General features: G+C 39.4%; 1 protein-coding gene across 3 annotated transcripts in view; it reads left to right on the forward strand.

Moving 5' to 3' along the window:
* The window catches only part of LOC126282102 (pre-mRNA cleavage complex 2 protein Pcf11-like), a 137,074-nt gene extending 122,691 nt beyond the window's left edge, over window positions 1–14,383 (forward strand). For all 3 annotated transcript variants that reach the window (XM_049981562.1, XM_049981563.1, XM_049981564.1), the window contains exons 16-20: window positions 2,916–3,291; window positions 3,737–3,963; window positions 4,357–4,583; window positions 11,560–11,938; window positions 13,870–14,383. In XM_049981562.1, the coding sequence (XP_049837519.1) occupies window positions 2,916–3,291; window positions 3,737–3,963; window positions 4,357–4,583; window positions 11,560–11,938; window positions 13,870–14,321 (1,661 nt within the window). In that variant the 3' untranslated portion in view covers window positions 14,322–14,383. The remainder of the gene's footprint in view (window positions 1–2,915; window positions 3,292–3,736; window positions 3,964–4,356; window positions 4,584–11,559; window positions 11,939–13,869) is intronic.
* Window positions 14,384–17,405: the final 3,022 nt, after the last annotated feature.

Genomic DNA, 17,405 nt, shown 5'->3' on the forward strand with positions numbered 1-17,405 from the left:
ACGTGCCTGAATATGAAAACATGCACTTCAAATTCAGTGAACAGTTGAAACTAGCCAAAAGTGTGGAATGAAACACTTCGTTTCAAGTGAATCAACTGTCTCTGTGGAAAATATTAATAAAAGCCAAATGCATTTGACTTGTGAGCTGTAAAGGAAGCTAGAATAGAAAAATCGTGAAACGTGACTGCGGGTCACATGGAGACTACTCTCCATTCCACTACGGAACCAAATGCGTAGAAAATTTAAGAATTGCCCGCTGAGGATGCTACAAAGATGTTGAAACCTATTTGGATTTGTGTGAAAAACAGTTGTACGTGAATGCCAATAATTTGCTAATGGTATAAATAAGGAGTTCTCTGACATAAAAACATCTTCCTTTGAAAGTTGGTTGCAAAAAGAGTTACCTTGCTAGCATAGAGGAACAGGAAACAATTAAAGATTTAAGATTCTGCAGTGTTAATAAGTTACACCCAAAAGACTAAACATGGAGAATCAATGTGCCAAGAAAACTCAGTTGCTGTCATCCAGGCATTCTTGGTTTACAAGAAGTAGTTAAAAGCATCAGCAACACTTCGAATAGTTACCATACAGGACATTCGCACCTTACTCACTCTTATTTACACCATACACTACACAATTTGTCTGCCTATGTCTACATTCAAGGGAGGCTGTTCCAACGCTGTCACACAGGGCACAGACATCTACAAGCACGTCATCTCGTGTGCAGGCAGATGCAGGTACTAAAGGATACCTGCCAGTTGGCCCTATTGAACATGTCCTGCGCATGCACAAGCCCATTGGCCACTCCTGTTTGCAGGTGCTTGACTAGGGCAGTATGACTGCATAGACCACTTAGCATCAGTTATTTACCCGCCTCTGCCATAGTACGAAGACTTTTGGTTGCCTTAGTTCAGTCCATTTAAAGAGTAATGTTCAACAATTCTGACTGCTCTGTGCATGAGCAAATTTGGCAGCTTGGCCGTGCCACAAAAATTTCCCAGGATGCATCTGGCAGTTTGCAGCTGCTGCTTATAACGGCTAACAGTCACACTTCACAGTGAGAAGGGAGAGATGAAGCTTCTCATACAAAACATCTGTGTGGGCTGGCTGCTCAAACGAACCTAATTTAAACTGTTGTGACGCAAAGTTCATCAAAAGCAATGTGTTGTTCTTATTATGGTTCACAGTAAATGCTAGTGTATCGGAGCATAAAATAAAGGAAAGGCAACCACTCGTCTACAGCTGATGGATGTATAGTGCATAGAAGCACTCGGGAGAATATTATTTACTCTAGGTTTCAAGCTATTGCTCTTTCTCTAGCAAAAGGACATAAATCACATACACAGTCACACACATCTAAATCCTTTCACCAATGGCTGCAGGTGCGAGTGTACTTTTGCTAGAGAGACAGCAAGAGCTCCAAAAGCTAGTGTAAACACTGCATTCTTTTGAGTGTTTCTATGTGGCACAAATTAGTTAGCTGTAGAGGGGTGGTTTTTACGTATCTGCCGTTTTACGTATCATTCCATCTGGGAATTTCCATTGTTGTTACACTGTGTATTAGAGTTATATGAGAGGTGGTCACTATACCCCCTTCTGCTATAAATGGCATGACATTATGACCAGAATCATCATAAAGGTAGCCGAGACCGGGTTTATTCTTTCTGGAGGTAGTACAGTGACGAGTGTTTCAGTTATGACCACTCGGGGATCAACAGACGAACGGATGAAATAGCCACTGCACACTCCAGTAAATATTCAGCACAGGGAGAGGCTGGCTACGTGGTGATTCATCCACAGATAGCAGCCTGAATAAAAGGAACTTAGTTTGCTTGTAGCAGTCAGAAAGATCTTGCTCTTTGGCTGAGTGAAAAAAAAACTGAGGTATATCAGAATTAAATGATGCTGTAACAGACAAGGTATGGGAGCAGAAATAAGTTTTGTACTTCCACATACCTCTTTCCTTTCTTCTGGTCCCTCATACTCCAAATTTTGACTTACATGCCACTGCTTGCCTGTTGTGTGACAATCCTCTAAATCTGGAGTTTATATAACCTTTGCACTGTACTTTGCTTCTTAATCCATGACTGCTGTGGATACTTAAACTGGATGCTCCACAACTCCCTAGGTGCTGATGATGATGATGAAGATCTTAAACACGGCTTCTGGGTTTTCCTTAAATGATACGTGTCCAATTCAACCGACTCACTCACTGCTGTGGATTACTTCCATATATTGGTGAATAAAAAATACAACACACGTCTCTTTGCATGCTATCATTGAGGCAAAACCTCATTGTGCTATCTTCAGACATTTAAGAAATATGACAATTGTTATGACCATGTTGACTCCTGATGGGCAGGATGAACAGGACTGTCTTTCGGGTAGAACAACTAGTATCTCAAGATGAAATGAAATACTGTTCTGCTCTCAGTTTTAGATAAAATTCTGATATCTTATCTCTGTTTCATACAAAGTAATGTATGGGTAAACTCAACCTTACACAAAGTCTTACTTATTTTGATACAGTACAGTAACTTTGATGAATAACGAAAAGAGATTTAGTCCTTCATCAAGCGAAGATATCAGACTGTAAAATGTGCAAGCATCAAATTTTTTCCACTCAGTAATTTGCTTAAAATTGGATGATGTTTCTCAGCACAGAATGCAGAAATCTCATCTGTAGCAGTCAAAGGAGTTAATGAACATACATAACAATGAGCCACTGCCCTATACTACTTCCAGCCATTTTATACCCAGCAAACAGCAGTAAATTGACAGGTGGTACTGACAGATGTCTTTATCAGACATTAATGAAAGGTGTAGTAGCAAAACATGTCTAAGCTAGTTATAATATTGTGTTTTATTAACTTTCTTGGAGATGCAGTAATTTCTTTTATATACTATCATTGCAGGCCAACTTCCACTGGAGATGCTGACAAGTTTGATTCCAGCATCAATGGCCCCTGCTGCTGCTTCAGGTGTTGGGTATTGTGTGGAACAGCAAGATTCAAGTACCACACAGCCACAGCAACAGTCGCAGTCACAGCAGCAACAGCAGCAGCAGCAGCAGCAACAGCAGCAGACTGCATCATCAACCACATTGTCATTGCTGCCAGGATTAGGAGAAGTTAATGTTGAGGAATTATTCCGCAAGCTTGTTGCTACAGGAATTGTACCAGCAGGTCAGAGTACCTCAGGAACAGGAGTAACTGAGGAGAAAAAGACTGCAGATGATCCAGCCACCCAGATCAAACCAGTTGACTTTTCTCAGCCAGAAACACTAAGAGTGTGAGTATACAGCAGAGTTTTTTAATTTGTCTGAGTAAGAAAATGGAAATAGTATCCCAACACTGAGCATTTCATACATACAATGGTCTTAAGCTTCATACTGTGGAGTTTCCATCTTACCTTAATTTGCATGTGCTACAGATGTCATTCATTGGAGACGGTAAGAATTTAGGTCTCTCTGCAGGTGCCCCGAGATACATTGCTGCTGAACTGCTGCCTTCTAGCATTACAATAAAAGTGACAAAGCCGTAGCAAAACACTTTTCTTAACTTACTGATTGGGTCTTCATTTGTTATTGTTTTGTATATATTTCACAGACCAGAGTAATATAATATATAGAGACACGCAGAAATTAATCTATCATTTCTGTCAGTGTTTTTGTGACAAGTACATGTGTTTCAGTCTTCAAAGTGTTCCTGATAAACTTGTTTCTGTTTGACTGTAGACGGCAACCTGCTCTTGTGGCACAGTTATACTCAGGGATTCAATGTAGCTCTTGTGGTGTGCGTTTCCCACCTGAGCATACAATGAAGTATTCACAGCACTTGGATTGGCACTTCAGACAGAACAGGAGAGAACGTGACAGCACGAGAAAGGCTCAGAGTCGCAAATGGTATTATGATGTCTCAGACTGGATCCAGTTTGAGGAAATTGAAGACCTTGAAGAGAGAGGTAAGGCACAAACATTCAAGTTCTTTTGTTGCTGTCCCTCTGAGCCTTACAGCCACCGAAGTGGTTATGTGTATTTTATCTTTTTAAGGGTCAAATTTTGTGAGACTTTAAGCTAAAGGAAGTCAATCGATGAAATTCACATTATCAGGTGCTCAGAGCCACTAAATAAAAACTTTTTGAGGATAGAATCCAAAAATTTAAGTTCACTGTTTGCTTAACCCAATTAAATGTTTAGAACTGCCTTTCATTGGATCTTAACTGGTGCCAGTTGCGTTCATAGTTTCTACCATAGTTTTTCCTCTGTAACCACTTTACTTACTCTACAATGTAATGACTGTAGTTGTATGGTTAGCTCCATTGTGTGTTAATGTTTGTTTTCCTTTCCCTTCTTAGCTCAAAGTTGGTTTGAGACCCAGCAGGCAGGAGCAGCTGGAACATCTGAAGAATCTTCAAATGAAATTCCAAGTGTATCGGCTGAAGGCCAAGAGGATGCCGTATGTGATGTTTGCCATGATCACTTTGAGCAGTTCTATAATGAAGAGCGTGAAGAATGGCATCTGCGCATGGCTATTCGTGTCGACGGTCATGTATATCATCCTTTGTGTTACGAAGATCTGAAGGTAATAAGCTTACCTTCTCTACACAAACATTTCAGACTTGTAATTACAAAAACTCTAAATATAAAGGTACCAGATTCCAATCCTGGTCTGGCACACAGTTTTAAGTCTCAAATTAACACAGCTGCAGAGTGGAAATTTTATTCTTGGTTCACGAACAAAGATGGACTGTGTAGGCTATTTCTGCTCATCTGACATTGAAAACTTAGGTAACCAGTGGGCATTCAGTATTTTCTGATTATTGTTCTATGAAGACAGTCAGTGCAGACTGTAAATGTGTTTATAATGTGGATGATGTTTTCCCTACAATTGTATTTGTTATTGATAGTTTTTTTTTTTACCCTGGTAACCAATATATATAATGTAAACAAATGAGACTTGTCACTTATGGGATAAATTGCATTCAGATTCTGCTTGTTGCAAGACTCAGGAATTCACTGAAGCATGTGCAACAGGTGGTGTTAGGCATTGACAATACTGCCATTACCCTCTCTTCTTCCGTATGGCCCACCTTTGTGACTATAACTCTAGAGGGAAAATGACTATTAACACGCATGCACACCTCTCACCCACTTACTCACATGTATACACCTGTCTCCCTACATTGTGATGATTCAACTGCCAGCTCTTTCCTGGCCCATGGTGAGTGTAGTGGGGTGAGGTGAGGTTGCAGAGAGGGGAGGAGTGAGGGATGGAGAGAGTCAGGGAGTTGGGGGAGGAAGTGTCCAGTGGCTCGTGGGAGGGTGGGGAGCCATCCATGGGCTAGCTAGGGGTGCAGGTAGATGGGCAGGTGGCAGACAGCTCAACACATGATTTCACAGACTAGGGCTGAGTAAAGGGAAAGGATTGCTGTGCGTGTGCGTGCGTACACACTACTGGGAGGGTGGGTGGGGGGGAGGGGGGGGGACAGCGAGTTACCTTAGGTTTAGGCCAGGGAGGTTTCAGGAGTGAAGGATGTGCTGTAGGGGTGGCTCCCATCTGCACAGCTGAGAAAAGCTGAAAGCTGTTGGTGGGGAGGATCCAGATGGAACAGGGTGTATAGGAGCCATTGAAATCCCGCATATTGTGATCTGCTGCATGTTGGGCCACTAAGTGGTCCACATAGTTTTTGGCAATAGTTTGACAGTGGCCATTTATTCTGGTTGACAGCTGGTTGGTTGTCATACCAATGTAAAACATTGTACAGTGATTGCAGCAGAGCTGGTATATAACATGGTAGCTTTCACAGGTGGCCAGGCGTCTGATGGTGTAGGGTAAGCCTGTGATGGGACTGGAGCAGGAGGCGCTAGGTGGGTGAATAGAGTAGGTCTTGCATCTGGGTATGATCCCTGTGGGAGGGGATCGAGGTTGGGAGTAGCATAGAGATAGACTAGGATGTTATGGAGGTTGGGTGTGGAACACCACTTTGGAAGGGGATGGAAGTATCTTGGGTAGTATGTCCCTTATTTTGGGGCATGGTGATTGATAATCAAAACCGTGATGAAGGACATGACTCAGTCGTTCCAGTCCCAGGAAATATTAGGTGACAAGAGGGCTCTTATTTGTGGTTCGTTCTTGGGATGGATATGAGTATCAGACGTGTGTGTGGATATGGCTCAGATGTGTGTGTGGATATGGCATGACTGTCTGCAAAGGTCTTTATAAGCCCTTCAACATACTGGACGAGGGAGTTCTCGTTGCAGCAGATGATATGTCTGCTGTGGGTGGCATGGCTTTATGGGAGGGATTTTTTGATGCGAAGAGGTGGTGCTGTCAAAGTGCAGGTACTGTTGGTGATGTGGGTTTGATGTGGACCGAGGTGTGGATGGAGCCATCTAATAGGGAATTGACAGCTAGGAAGGTGGCATGATGGGTGGAGGAGGAGGACCAGTTGAAGTGGATGGAAGAGAACATGTTCAAATTGTGGAGGAATGAGGATAAGGCATCCTGGCATTGGGTCCAGATCATAAAGATGCCATAAATAAACCTGAACCAGGCTGGAGTGTGGGCAGCTAGGAATGTTTCCTCTAGGTGGCCCATGAAGAGGTTGGCATAGGAGGGTGCCTTGCAGGTGCCCATGGCTGTGCCATGAATTTGTTTACATACCTTCCCTTCAAAGGTGAAGTAGTTATGAGTTAGAATGTACTTCGTTAGATGTACAGGGAATGAAGTGGTGGGTTTTGCAGGGCACTGGGAGAGGTCGTGTTCAATCGTGGCAAGGCCATGGGCGTGAGGTATGTTGGTGTATAAGGAAGCTGCATCTACAGTGACAAGTAGGAACCCAGGAGTAACCAATTGTTGGTCAGTTTATTTTACAGATTGCTGTCACAAGTTAATAAACACTACAGACTATGCTTGCAGTATGACTGATAGGCTACAAATTTATGTGGTTGATCATCATCAATGTACATCTATTTCGAGCTGTTCACAGTGTACCTTTGAATTTGCTATTTCAATAATGAAATTTTAAGTGACAGATCATATCCTTTGCACTTTATTCAACTGCAGTTTCATTGAATATGGCTAAATGCAAATTTTTTTTTCCATATAGCCAATGCATGGTTAGAATAACTGAATGTAAGGTCCCAAAACATTTTTATTATGCTCCATAACATATGATGGAACACATGAGGCAATATTGCCTCTACGGGTTATCTTAGTAGATAGATTAAGGAATGGCAAACCTACACTTCTGGCATTCGAAGACTTACAGAAAGCTTTTGAAAATGTTGACTGGAATACTCTCTTTCAAATTCTGAAGGTGGCAGGTGTCAAATATAGGGAGTGAAAGGCTATTTACAATTTGTATAGGAACCAAATGGCAGTTATACGAGTCAAGGGGGCATGAAAGGGAAGCAGTGTTTGGGAAGGGAGTGAGACAGGATGTAGGCTATCCCCAATGTTATTCAATCTATATATTGAGCAAGCAGTAAAGGAAACAAAAGAAAAAAATTGGAGTAGGAATTAAAATCCGTGGAGATAAAATACAAACTTTGTGGCTTGCCGATGACAGCAAAGGACGTGGAAGAGCAGTTGAACGGAATGGACAGTGTCTTGAAAGGAGGATATAAGATGTGCAACAACAAAAGCAAGTATTCAAATTAAATCAGGTGATACTAAGGGAATTAGGTTAGGAAATGACACACTTAAAGTATATGAGGTTTTGCTATGCTATTTGGGGAGCAAAATAGCTGACGATGGTCGAAGTAGAGAGGATATAAAATGTAGACTGGCAATGGGAAGGAAAACACTTCTGAAGAAGAGAAATTTGTTAATATAGAGTGTAGATTTTAGTGTCAGGAAGTCGTTTCTGAAAGATTTGTATGGAGTGTAGCCATGTATGGAAGTGAAACATAGATGATAAATAGTTTAAACATGAAGAGAACAGAAAAGCTTTCGCAATATGGTGCTACAGAAGAATGCTGAAGATTAGATGGGTAGATCACATAACTAATTAGGAGGTATTGAATAGAATTGGAGAGAACAGGAATTTGTGGCACAACTTGACAAGGAGGAGGAATCATTAGTTTAGTATTTGAGGGCAGTGTGGAGGGTAAAAATCGTAGGAGGAGACCAAGAGATGAATACAGTAAGGAGATACAGAAGGATGTGTACTTGGGAGATGATGAAGCTTGCACAGGACAGAATAGGATGGAGAGCTGCATCAAACCACTCTGGACTGAAGTCAACAATGAAAAAATTGGGAATGAAGAATAGTACTCAGTTTTGCATCAACCAAAAAAGATTGAAATCACAAAATTTGCCATTGCCATTAACACCATATAAGTTTAATTTTAAAAATTATACAACCCACAACTGTCGTGCGTCATTCCAGATAAAATTTTAAAATGCTAGAAAATGGAATTTAGCTTATACTGACACATCTTATTACATGACTAACAGTCCTATTGTCAGGGAGCTTAGTCCTTCCAGTCCTCCAATTTAGACTACAGCATCACACTAGTAGTGGGTGCCTCAAGAGTAACACCTGTGAAATTGTTTAGGTCACTATACCAGTGTCTTTGATACAGTCAAGGTGAAAGGTCATGAGGCAGGATCCGTTTCTGGCCAGCTGAAAACATTACAGCAGTTGAAAACGAGGAAATTTTACTTGCACAGCTCAGGTCTGTGACCTTATTGTTTCTGAGAAATTGAAGAATTAGTTATTGCAGTCTGTTGCAGTTTATACTTGGGAAGGAAAGTCTGTTATTTGCCATGTATACTGATTCAAATGACACTTCTTTCAATATTTTCACTCTTTGGCAAGAGTATGTAACTGTCAAATATTCTATATAACAGGGGAAAAGTGATCAGTGTAAGTGACTACAAAATGGTTACAACTTTTTCTAAGTTATATTTGTCTTCCACTCAGGCTGTCATTGCATCATTTTATTTCATATTCTTGATTGCTACACAGTTCTATCAGTGTAGTTGTAGCCATTAAGGTTGCTGCCCAGTGTTCTTATACTTGTAAGTGATAACTTGGTGTCATGCTGGTACTTTGAAAATCCAGTCACCCCGTTTCATTTCAACTGTAACTCATTTGATGAATTACATTATTGCAGACACACTTGAAAATGGCTACACTGTCCAAACTGTGAAATAGCGAGGAATATAAAATAAAACGTAATCCAAGTAACGAACAGCAAGTGTGGCAGATAACTATAAGTTGGAAAATTTGTTTTGGCTGTAGACCCTATGGCAACTAAAATTTGTTCCACATTTCTCATAAAACATTGAGCTAATGCCAAAAAGATCGATAACCTTGTACAAAACCAGCTGTCAGCCCCAAGTGTTTTACATAAACTTATCATGCACTTTATATATAATCTCCAAAAACAAAGATGATGTGACTTACCTAACGAAAGCGCTGGCAGGTCGATACACACACAAAATTCAAGCCTTCGCAACCAATGGTTACTTTGTCAGGAAAGAGGGAAGGAGAGGGAAAGACGAAAGGATGTGGGTTTTAAGGGAAAGAGTAAGGAGTCATTCCAGTGTGTGTGTGTGTGTGTGTGTGTGTGTGTGTCAAAGTAACCTCCCATAGCAGTCTTCATAAATGTAAACAAAGTTTGATTTTAATCATATATTTAACATGAAAGAAGTGTGTGCAAGCAAATGGGTTTCATCCTGTTCACTTGGTGCTTTCACTGCTTTGGTTATGAATACCATCAAACACACGGTGATGTCATACCGCAACAGAAAGAAGTGCCTTTGAGAAACATAGAGATTTCAGCAACAATAGCACAACACTTCAGATACGTTTTTCATCTTGACCTTCAGCAGAAAAGGTTAATGATATTTTGCAATAAATGCCCATGCATGGGTATGCACACATCAGCACACTTTTTTTGTGTCAGTTGATACCACTTCACTAACACCACCACCACCACCACCACCACAATTAGCAGGTACTTGCCTCATTAAGTACATTCTAAACAGATCTGGAACTATTAAATTACAAGTTTATGTATAGCCAAAGTCCCCCCCTCCCCTTTTTTTTAAGGGTTCAAGAGCTCCACTTGGCTTAGTACAAGTCATGCATTATATGATTTATGGTTCAATTTTCTTGAAAAATGGAACACAGTAATATACACCCTTTAACAAGATTTCCATATGAGTAGTCTGGTTTCAGAGTCTGATATTTTTCTTGTGATAGCATACATTTGAATTGTTGTCACAATTCTGTCTTGTTCACACTACTTACTTAGTATTAGATTACTATTGTTGAAATTACTCAAGAATTTGTTATAAGGCACATTAAGCAGTCATATGGTTACATTTACAAAACAAGGTGGCTTGCTGCTATCTACTAACGAAGGTTGGCATTGACCGGGAAGGTGTCAGTGCTGGTCAAGGTCCTTCGATTAGCATTGATTCAACCACATTGCCAAGAGTCTTCGTAGAGAGTGTGTATGGTGAAGAACAATATGAGAAGTTCTTGGTGGACATGAAAAGCCCACACTTCAACAACTTCCTGTCTATAGCAGTATAATTTGTACAACATGTTGCGACATTTTACGGAGTCACTTTGTTTAGGTGTAGGAGATGTAATTTTATCCATAGTAGCTTTGTCATGTTGGTAACAAGAACAACTTGGCCATACATATCTTATGAGATTAGTGACTGTCTTCACCTGGAGAAGTAAAATATCGTTTTTGCAGCTTGTGAAAGAAATTTTAAGAGGGACTTCATTTCCAGTGTTTAGGTGAAATTGCCTAGTCTAACTATACCACTACTTAGAGGCAGTGTAGCTAAGTGAGTCAAAGGCTTCTGTCCAGTCACTCGTCAATCGGTCGGGGGTTGCAGAAGAAGGCAGCAAAGGAAAATCTGAAGAATTACATCTAAGAAAAGGATTATACAAACATAATATCATTTGACTTGCACAGGTTCCGCATGGAGGACATAGAAATAGGCATTCATGGCATACAAAAGGAGCTGAAAGAGTTGGAAACAAATAAGTTGCCAGGTCCAAATGGAATTCCAATTCAGTTTTACAGAACCTATTCTGCAGTACATACTCTTAGCTTGCATTTATTGCAAACCTCTTGCCCTAAGCCACAAGCAATGGGAAAAATGTGGCAGTTAAAATCTGTATACAAGAAAGGTAAAAAGAATGGGCCTGCATAATTACAGACCAATATTGTTAACATCGCTGCATTAACATGCAGGAGAGATCTGGCTACCCCCAAATGTGAGCTCTTGGTTGGCACAGTATGATAATGTCAGTCGCAGCCCATCACTCTGGCTGTCCATGTTTTAGCTACTAGCCTGGAGGTGTTTGTCCACATACAAGCATTCAAGCTGGAACAGTCGTGCTTGACTGAAACAGATAAGTTGCTTTGGTAGAATAAAAGCCAAAAGAGGCCCTAGTTCAAATTCTTTTAGAGAGTGTAATAATAGCGTATATGCAAAGCCAACAATTTTGGTTTTAGAGACAGAAGAGAGGTCATATTTTCAACTTGTGTGTTTGCTTCAGGATCTTCTTCAATTGTTACAGGCATCGGAGGCAGCAGCAGCTGAAGAAGCATCATCTATTGCAGAGGATGCAGAAAATCAAGAAAGTACAAGTAATTTAGACGAGCAGCCAGTGAAAGAGCCTGACCAAGTAGATGGTGAAGAAACCAAAAAAATTGAGGAAGAAATCTCAGCTGAAAAAACTGAATGCACAGAAGAAGCAAAGACAACTTCTGAAAATGAGCAGCCTGATGAGAAAGAAACTGTTAAAGCAGAAGTAAAAGATGAAGCCAGTGAAAATGACCTGGCAGAAGATGTAAAGAAGTTGAATGTTAAGGAGGAACCCATGGAAAGTACAGAGGCAGAGCAGACAGAGGAGACAGCAGAACCCAAGGTGAAGACAGAAAATGATGATACTGAAGGTAATATCAATCTCCATTTAATTATGACTATGCTTTGTTGCTATGAGGCAATCTCTTGCAGATTCTGTATATTGATATAATGGATGGTTTGTATCCCAAGCATGATCTTGTAAGAAATGTTTATAAATGCTTGCCATTAATAGTTTGAGGAGATTTTGCAGGACATTAAGAAAAATTTCTGAATTAACCAACCCAACTATAGTTTGTGTGATTTGACAGTAGGACGAGATGCTTTACACCTCTCCTGATCAAATTTTTTACTTGGGGAGTATCATTTTTTTTAGAAGACATGTTCATAGAAGGGAATAGGAAAATAATTACTAATCTATGTTCATTTCCAGTAGCAACAAATCTTTCGCATAGTTATGCTTCATGTAGTGAGGTAATTCAAACATGAGATCAGAGTAACAGTATGATTAACAGTTAATTGTTTGCATGACATTCATTGTAACGACCACCAATCGATTCTTGGTCACGCCTGTTCCGTCCATTGTTGTTGTATCGCTTTGCTATCTTGCGTGCCAGTTGCATCCCACCTAAGCAGCAACAACAACATCTTCAAGGATTTTTACAAGTAGCTCAATTGAGTGTGCCATTCACATGTACACTCACCACACTTTACAAGCAGCAACTAGTATTTTCTGTGACCTGTCTAAAGCATTTGACTGTGAATTACGATATTCTCATAGACAATATAGCTTTTATGGAATTGGTGTAGCCAACCAATGGCTGATGTCATGTACTTATTTAATTCAACCAGCGTAAGCAAGGGAGAGTCTTCGGACTGGGGAGAAATAACTTTTGAGGGGTTACACAAGGCTTAGTCTTAGATCCACCATTATTTCTCAATATATTTGAACAACCGTTTGCCTAACATAAAGGAAGCAGAATGGTCTTTGTGTGGTAGGCACAGGGATTGTAATCAGTTCAAAGACACGTACAACAACAGGAGAAATTGTGAATGTTACAACAACAGGAGAAATTGTGTTTTTTTTTTCTGCAAATAGCCTCCATTTCAGAAAGACATGACAGTCATTTCTCATATCCAGAGGTATCACACCAGTGATAAATGTTACACATGGTGAGGAAATGTAACAAACCTAGGGTGAAAATTTAAAATTTTGTTAGTGTCCAAAGTGACGAGAATTTAAGCTGGAAAAATCACATTTCAGAACTTCTTTAACAATAATATTTTCATTCAACACTGTTGTATGGGACAACTCATACTGAAGAAAGAAATTGTTCATTCCTCAAAAATATTATGTAAGAATAAAATGTGGTGCCCACTCACAATCATCTTGAAGACATCTGTTTGAATTATGCATTTGGATTACTTCTTCACAGTATATTTAATCCCTCATGAAGTTTGTTGTACATTATCCATTGCAGTTAAGATGTAACAATGGTGCACATTATTATAATACAAGAAGAAAAAATATTAATCTATGTTAAGGTTGTCTTCAGCACAAAGCAATGCACAGTGCTGCCGCCAAAATTTTGGACCACTTACCCAATAAAATAAAATGTGTGACAGATAGAAAAGTCAAACTGGAAATATATTTCCTTGCCAATACTTGACAGGTCTTCTCTGACCTGTTCTGTGTATATTGTGCATGGTCATTTATTTAGGAAAAATTAAGGCTTCACTTGGATTAGCAGGTAATAAAAAATCTGCAGTGTAAGTCAATATATTGCAGTGGGGTGTCTGAGAAACTGTTGTATGAATTTTTGGTTCCAAAGTATTTTTATATCTTAGAGATTTGTTGCAGTAATTGTTTATGTCAAACTAAACCAGACCTGATGTTCCTATATAATTTGTTACTGTTACTATTGCTGTTGTCTGTGTCACTGTTTAGTGCCTTGAATCTTGTGGCACTATACACAATATTTATATCAAAAGCACATTTACAATCCCAGGAAATTGCTTTCAGGTATGAATGAAGATATGGGTCCTCAGACACCACCTCCATTACTTTTACCATCTGTTGTGGATACTACTCTGGCTGCAGTTGCCTGTACCATAGACGGTAATGTTCAGTTTGAGGATGCTCCGACTCAACCACCAGCCTTGTCAACAGGCCGCATAAAAATAAATATTGGAAAAATGCCTGCTCCTGCTGTTGTACCAGCAGTGGCCGAAAGTGACGGAGATACTTCAGCAGAAGAACCACATTCCCCACTACCCACAAGGCCACTGTCAACTGATATTACTGCACAGGCAGAATCAGTTACAGTGCCTGTTGTGACCTGTGAAACTTTCCAACCACCACCACCTGGTGTTGAACCTGTTTCTCTTAAACCTCGTTTGGTTGGACTGAAGATGACTGAGCTGCCTCCTGTTACACGTGGAACAGAACTGTCAGGCCTGTGCAGCATTATGTAAAGTGTATAGTCCTTCCTTGTGTAAAGTTTTGTACAGCACAAAAATAAATTGTGTACATTATATTTTGAAGTTATTTTACTGAAATCTCTGGCACCTTTTTCACCCTGTGTTCCAGTCCTTGGCTCCCACTTCGTGGAATTAATGGGTATGTTTTGCTAGTTGCCTTATAAATTCGATACACTGAGCTAGTGTTTCATAAGTGCATTTACTGAGTGGAGAGCAAAACTGTAATATCTTCATAAATGATAGTTTCAATAACCTTACTAAAATAATCTGGGGCGGGTAGAGGTGACCATAATGTGAAAATATGAATTTATGTTTAAATTTGTCAATTTGCTAACATTTTGCAGTATGAAATGTTCAACGAATTCAAGGCTTTACACTGATAGTTATCCGTGATATAATTACATAAATATTAAAATTTTGTTGTTAGCAATTTTGTCTTTCTTCCAGATCAGTATGGAAAATACTTGGATGGTTGCCATGAGTGTCATTTTCATGTAATCAGTTTTATCTGGTCAAAATAAAGTCTTTGTTGTAAATAACCCTGGTTCTTCATTTTTAACATCCTGATGAGACCTTGTTTCCATTCTGCCATTCCCACAATGGAAGCTGAGACCTATGTCAATATGGTAATAAAGTGAGGGTAGGTGTTAAATTTGAAGGCAGTCACATGACTCTTCTTATTCACTGTGATAATTTCCATACAGAGCTGGATCTGTAGGCTACCTCCAATATGAAGTGAATTTATTGGGGGAAAAAGCATGCAATATGATACTTACCATATTCAGCAACAAACAATTCATGTTTCCCAAGTTGCCACTCGTGCATGCTATTTTTTTCTGTAAAACAACTTGAGTTCTGATGCAGTGTCTGTAATGGATTGTCATCTCATCAAACATGTATCAAATGTTAGTCCTCGTACAAAAATCCTGAAACTGGTCAGAAAAAGGTCATTGCAGTGGACTGACAGTGCCAGCAACTGAAATATTACAGCAATCTTTTCATATCACACTCAGATTTGCTTTTCATGCAAACAGAAAACTGCTCCACCTTGGAAGATCACTGCAAAATTGTCATACATAAAGATAGCCTTTCAGTTCTGATATGTGAAGTGCACACCCCACAAAAGCTCCTGGCCAAGAAAAATTATATATACACATGCAAATTAGTAATGAATATCTACTGTATCTTAAAGCCATTGATGTTAAAGGGAAAGACAAGGGAACAGGACCTTCTAGAGGCAAAGTCATATGAAATGAGCTTGTGACATTACAGAATGTATATGGTAGAAGACAATTTCCAAAACTTGAACAATACTTTAATTATTCTACTTAACAATAAATGGCACACAGCAAAGACGTAGCCTCCTGTCCAAAATATTCACTACAATTACCATTAACCACACAGAAAAAACCATAGGCAAAGAAGCAATGTGGCTTTCAGATTTGAATATAGCACAATGGAGTATCAGTGAGTTGTGAATAAATAATAGAATTGAGCAAAGAGTATTTTATCTAGAATATATTTTGAGATAGTAATTTTCCAAGCAAATCTGTAAACACTGCACTGATTCAACCCATATTAATATAATGAAGACTATAAACTTCACTAGTAGAGCTTCCATTGCTCCCTTCTTTATGGAAAGTCCAGAACAAATACAGGCAAGGGAATTCAATAGCACCAAAACTATTTTCAGCTGTCTTAGAGAAAGCTTTTTGATCCTTAAACTGGGGAAATGATGCTTTTTTTCAGTGGAATATATCTGAAACACCTATGTTTTGTTCTTAACATACTGGGGTCAAGAGGGATATTTGATACTAGTCTTCTGCTTTGACCAGTGACATAATGTTAATGGCTGCTTTGATGTCATCTTGTGGTGTCCATTTTTAATTTGGTCATTAATTGGCATAGAAAAAAATCTGAGATCACATTATGTAGTTCCTATGATGTTTATGACATTTGTCACATGTTTCTTACATCATTGGTCAAAGTCAATGACTACTGTCTAATATTCCTAAAAGTTAGCCTGAAAATCTATTACAGTGAAACTAAAAAGGATATGAAGCAGAAAGTACTGATTAACAATGATGTCACTACACCAACTGATGATTTGCATTAAGGATATATGACGACAGTGACTGGACAAATAGTAAAAAGAAGAGTAAATATGGCCCAGAAATATATATTTACAATTAACTGTACCAACACTTTAGAAAACTAACAGCTGACGAGACATAGTTGTTGGCCAGGAGGAAAAATTTGTAGTACACACATATGACTCCTCCCAATTTACATTGGTCAAGGAGCCTGAAGATGATATAGGCATAATGGAACACGAAAACTGGTTGTGTAAATAAATTAAATGCACAAGAGATGGGAGCAAGTGTTTTCGTTTCATTCTGGGAGCTTAAAGGTGGAAGATAAACAAGCAAGACAGGCATTACTGACAAAACATGGAAGAGTTCGTAAAGAGCAGAAAGCTAAGTGTATTATACATGTTGGGATGGTGGGGGGTGCAGGGGAAGGAAAATATAAACAGCTCAGAAAAAGTGTATAGAAGAGGAATTGAAGAAAGGAATAGCTGTTTAAGAGAAATGCTGGGACTGAAGAAATTAACATAAATTAAGATCAGGTGTTTGCGAACACCAAGGACATGTTTTAATGCTAGTTCCCACTTGCATAGTTCTGAGAAACTGGTGTCGAGGGGAGAATCCTAATAGCACATGTGATGAAACTGGTGCCAAGGTCATGACTGCCATGTTGCTGAGCATGCTTTGAAGCAGGATATTATGTGTTGCAAGTATACTCCTTGCATGCCCGTTCATCCTAATTGATAACTTGATGGTAGTCATACCAATGTAAAAGGCCAAACAGAGTTTACATAACAGTTAGTATATTCATTGTCACAGGTGGCTCTCCCTTCAATAGTATATGCTTTGCCAGTTACCGGGCTGGTATATAATCTTACAATGTGGACAGTCACGAATATAGAAGCATGGGGTCAGGAGTATAATGTGGAGTTGGGGATGCAGTGGGAGGGTGTGATTTTAGGAAGTCATAACATTGTACAAGTTGCTGATT

Source organism: Schistocerca gregaria, chromosome 7 (assembly GCF_023897955.1).
Source record: "Schistocerca gregaria isolate iqSchGreg1 chromosome 7, iqSchGreg1.2, whole genome shotgun sequence".
NCBI classification, from domain to species: Eukaryota; Metazoa; Arthropoda; class Insecta; order Orthoptera; family Acrididae; genus Schistocerca; species Schistocerca gregaria.